The sequence below is a fragment of the Impatiens glandulifera genome, chromosome 2 (assembly GCF_907164915.1).
Source record: "Impatiens glandulifera chromosome 2, dImpGla2.1, whole genome shotgun sequence".
NCBI classification, from domain to species: domain Eukaryota; kingdom Viridiplantae; phylum Streptophyta; class Magnoliopsida; order Ericales; family Balsaminaceae; genus Impatiens; species Impatiens glandulifera.
In genome coordinates, this window is record NC_061863.1 from 36026535 (window position 1) to 36031400 (window position 4866).

At 31.5% G+C, this 4866-nt stretch overlaps 1 protein-coding gene across 1 annotated transcript; it reads left to right on the plus strand.

The window, feature by feature from the left end:
- Positions 1-2260: 2260 nt before the first annotated feature.
- Positions 2261-4604, plus strand: LOC124923884 (pyruvate decarboxylase 2-like). Its single transcript, XM_047463867.1, has 4 exons — positions 2261-2866; positions 2936-3099; positions 3186-3836; positions 3914-4604. The coding sequence occupies exons 1-4, from the start codon at positions 2309-2311 to the stop codon at positions 4389-4391; spliced, it is 1851 nt and encodes a 616-aa protein (XP_047319823.1). The 5' UTR covers positions 2261-2308; the 3' UTR covers positions 4392-4604.
- The last annotated feature ends 262 nt before the right edge of the window (positions 4605-4866 follow it).

Sequence of the window (4866 nt, forward strand, 5' to 3'; positions counted from 1 at the left end):
CATTTTCAATATAAATCTTTAAAAAACTAACAATTTACAACTCATTTAATGTGGTTAACAATAAAAGCTTAAAAAATAGACAAATGTGGATGCTTTATTATTACAAACTAGCATTTAGCCCCGTACACTTGCACGATTAATAATATAAAAAACCGTGAAAAAAAATACGGATAACATTTTTAATTTTATTTTTAACCGTTTTATGTTTATGGTAGGTCAACCCACAATCCGACCCAAGTATCCATTTACTCAACATCATTATATATATATATATAGATTAGTTAGTTAAAAAGTTGAACTTATATTAATATTAAAACGTTCCGCGTTTATCAAATTTGTAGCTTAGTTGGTTAAGGAGTTCTACTTGATTTGTTAGGTTGCAAGTTCGAAACATACCTCTAGAATTTTTTATTTTATTTTTAACCGTTTTAAATTTAAAGGCGGGTCAACCCAAATCCGACCCAAGTATCCAAATTAACCACAACTCTCGACCCGGCAATCCGGACACTTTAAAAATTAAACATCATTATATATATATATATGAGTGCTCAATATAGTGTTACTCATGTATGAATCGTTTAAAGTTGATTATTATTTTTTTTAAACTTTATTCAAAATATCATTTTTAATAAAAAGAATAGATTATTTTAAATTTTTAAAAAATAAATACTAATATTATTTAATAATTAGAATAATATTGACGTGATGTATCAATACATTCTAAATAAAACTTAAAAAATCAAACAAACTCTAAGAATTGATTTGATATGGGTATATATTTTCCTTTCATGACTTTGCTATTATTATTATTTAGTTCGGAGTAGTTTTAATATTGTTTTAAACTTGTATATTATATATTATTCTTATTATATTTGATATGGAATGATTTACCATATACTAGTTTTATAATATAGGTAGAGTAATTAAAAAACAATCTCACTTGTAAGCAAAAATATATTAAATAATAATAAGAATAAGAATAGGGTGTCAAATAATAAGACAAATATTCTCAGATCTTTTTCTTCTTTCCCTTTCTCATCTTCTGATTTGTTTGACTAAGAGGCCGGATCTCACATGTTATATGTTCTGTGTACTTTGATTTCTTTTTTATTAAAGTTAAAAAATAATTCCGAATTCAATCTTTTAAGACAATATTGCGATCTTACTTAATACCACTCAAATAAACCACCTTTTACATATATATATATATATATATATATATATATATATATATATATATATATATATATATATATATATATATATTTTAGTGTAAAAAATAGATTTTAAAAAATAACTTGTTAATCTAATGGCTGGCTTGTTTGATGAATGTGTTATTTGCAATAATAATAATAATCAATAATGAAACATTTTTATAAGAAATAGTGTTTGATTTTTTTCATAAAAAATATCATTTTATAAAGAAGCTTAAAATTAAGAGAAAAGAATGTTAAGAAAATAAAGTTCATAAAATTCAAAAGAAAATTATAAAACTCTATTTATCTAGCTTTAAGCCTATTAAGAACGTTTATTTATATATCAATAATACCAGAGATACACAAGATCTTTCTTATTATCTTAAAAATTAATAAACTACTACCCTATTAAAATATTTACTAAATTTCTTTTTATTTTTACTTGGTTTAAAGCTAATACAACTCATAGATGAGTTCTGACCTGTATTTCTCCAAATTTTGATTAGAATGACTATGTTTTAAAAATTCTTTAGTTTCTTTCAAGACCCTAAAAATAACCATAAAATAGTGAATTACTAAAATTTGAATTTAGTTTATAAAACATTTTAACATTATTTTAGTCAAAAGTCAATTAGATAAATATTGTTAATTTATATTATAATAAAAAACTATTATTTATCTTCAATTTAATTTTAAATATATAAAAATGAAATAAATAAATAACCATATTTTTTTCTTATCTACAAGGGGAAGTTTTATGAATTAGTTAGTTTGAACTTAACTTTATTATATTCCCAAAACTAATTTATTTTGCTTATTTTAATTCATTATTTTATTATTTGTTAAATATATATATATATATATATATATATATATATATATATATATATATATATATATATATAAAAAGAAGAATTAATTATCTCTTTAGCCAGCCATTAGTTATGGCTAGTCCTAGTTTCACCTGAAATGGTAAACAAGCAGCCCATGGTTTCATTTCACCTTTCATCTTTCCCAATCAATCAATCAAATCCCGATACTATAAATACCTACCATTCCTTCTTCTCCAAAACACACTCAAAATCAAAATCAAAATTCTTATTCTTCTAACAATGGATTCCAAGATCGGAGCAATCACCGTCGCCGGCGCCGCCGCCGCCACCAACGGTCACATTTCCAACGGTACTCTCTGCACTCTCCCTGAGAACGGTCACCACGTTTCCACCATCCAAACCACCTCCTCCATTCCCTCCGCCGCCGCAGAGTACTCCAGTACCTTAGGCAGCCACATTGCTCGCCGCCTCGTTCAAATAGGCGCAGCCGACGTATTCTCCGTCCCCGGCGACTTCAACCTGACCCTTCTCGACCACCTCATCGCCGAACCAGGACTGAAACTCATCGGCTGCTGCAACGAGCTCAATGCCGGATACGCCGCAGATGGGTACGCCAGATCTCGCGGCGTCGGTGCATGCGTGGTCACTTTCACCGTCGGCGGACTGAGCGTTCTAAACTCCATCGCCGGCGCTTACAGCGAGAATCTGCCTGTTATTTGTATAGTCGGTGGTCCCAATTCTAATGACTATGGAACTAACAGGATTCTGCATCATACTATTGGACTTCCAGATTTCAGCCAAGAGCTTAGGTGTTTTCAAACTGTTACTTGTTATCAGGTATTAAGTATAAATTGATTATATTTTAAACTACTTTTTTTATTAATTATTTTTCAAAAATATATATAGGCAGTGGTGAACAATTTGGAAGATGCCCATGAACAAATTGACACAGCAATTTCTACAGCTCTAAAGGAATCTAAGCCTGTGTATATCAGCATTGCCTGTAATTTGGCTGCCATTCCACATCCCAGTTTTAGTCGAGAGCCAGTCCCCTTTTCAATTGCTCCAAGGTATATATTTTTCTAATCCAACCCATTTAATTTATATATTTCATTCAAATTTTGAAAATATTTTTAATTATAATGAATATATATAGATTGAGCAATAAAATGGGATTAGAAGCTGCAGTTGAAGCAGCAGCTCAGTTCTTAAACAAAGCAGTTAAGCCAGTAATGGTAGGTGGTCCGAATCTCCGAGTTTCTAATGCAAGTAAAGCATTCATCGAGCTAGCTGATGCAAGCGGTTACGTGTTCTCGGTTATGCCATCGGCTAAAGGTCTTGTTCCTGAAAACCACCCTCATTTTATTGGAACTTATTGGGGTGCAGTTAGCACTCCTTTCTGTGCCGAAATAATAGAGTCAGCCGATGCTTATTTATTCGCGGGTGGTTTGTTCAATGACTATAGCTCGGTTGGGTACTCTTTGCTTTTAAAGAAGGAAAAGGCGGTAATTGTTGAACCGAATAGGGTTGTTATCGCGAACGGGCCGACTTTCGGTTGTGTTTTTATGAAGGATTTCTTGAAAGCACTTGGAAAGAGGCTCAAGTGTAATACCACTGCTTACGAGAATTATTATAGGATCTTTGTACCTGAAGGGAAAGCTTTAAAGGGTTCACCTAAAGAGGCTTTAAGGGTTAATATCTTGTTTGAACATATTCAGAATATGCTTTCGGATCAAACTGCTGTTATTGCTGAGACTGGTGATTCTTGGTTTAATTGTCAGAAATTGAAGCTGCCTAAGGGATGCGGGTAAGTAAGTTTTCTTAAATAAAATAATTTTGATAGTATATATATTTTTAATGAAATTGGCGAATGCATGCATGCAGTTACGAGTTCCAGATGCAATATGGATCAATCGGGTGGTCGGTGGGCGCGACTCTCGGTTACGCAGAAGCAGCTAAGGATAAACGTGTGATTGCATGCATTGGGGATGGAAGTTTTCAGGTAACTGCTCAAGACATATCAACAATGATTAGGAATGGGCAGAATAGCATAATATTTCTGATAAACAATGGTGGGTACACCATAGAAGTTGAGATTCATGATGGGCCATACAATGTGATTAAGAATTGGAACTATACTGGCTTAGTGGATGCAATCCACAATGGTGAAGGAAAATGTTGGACTACTAAGGTTAGATGTGAAGAGGATTTGGTCGAGGCAATTGGAACCGCGATGGGCGAGAAGAAGGATTGTTTGTGTTTCATTGAAGTGATTGTTCATAAGGATGATACCAGCAAAGAGTTGCTCGAATGGGGGTCTAGGGTTTCTTCGGCGAATAGCCGACCACCCAATCCTCAGTAGGAAGTTTGAATTGGTTTTGTTTGTTGTCGTTGTTTGTGTGTGTGGAAGTGAGGCATGTTTCTTTGTTGTTTGTTAGGGTGAACATTTATGTTTGAATTATTATTATTATTATGCTTATGGTATGGTATTTGGTATTTGTATTGGGTATCCAATTGAAAACTGTAATGGACTATTTTATCTCAATGGAGACGGGTGATTAATTATAATATTGTTTTTTTCTCTAATTAATCCTATTCTACACCAACATTTGAAAATGAGTAATGAGTATTCTCTTGTTTTTTTTTTATTATTATTATTTATTTTTGTGACAAATGTTAATAATTTTATTGAGAAGATTAATACACATCTTATCCCATTATCCCAGTTTAAATCAAAACATTCTCAAAGAAAGCAAATTTACTTTTGAAATCGATTGAGACATTTGATGTAAACATACAAATTGTTTCTATTTGTGAATTTGTTTCTTATTAATCAT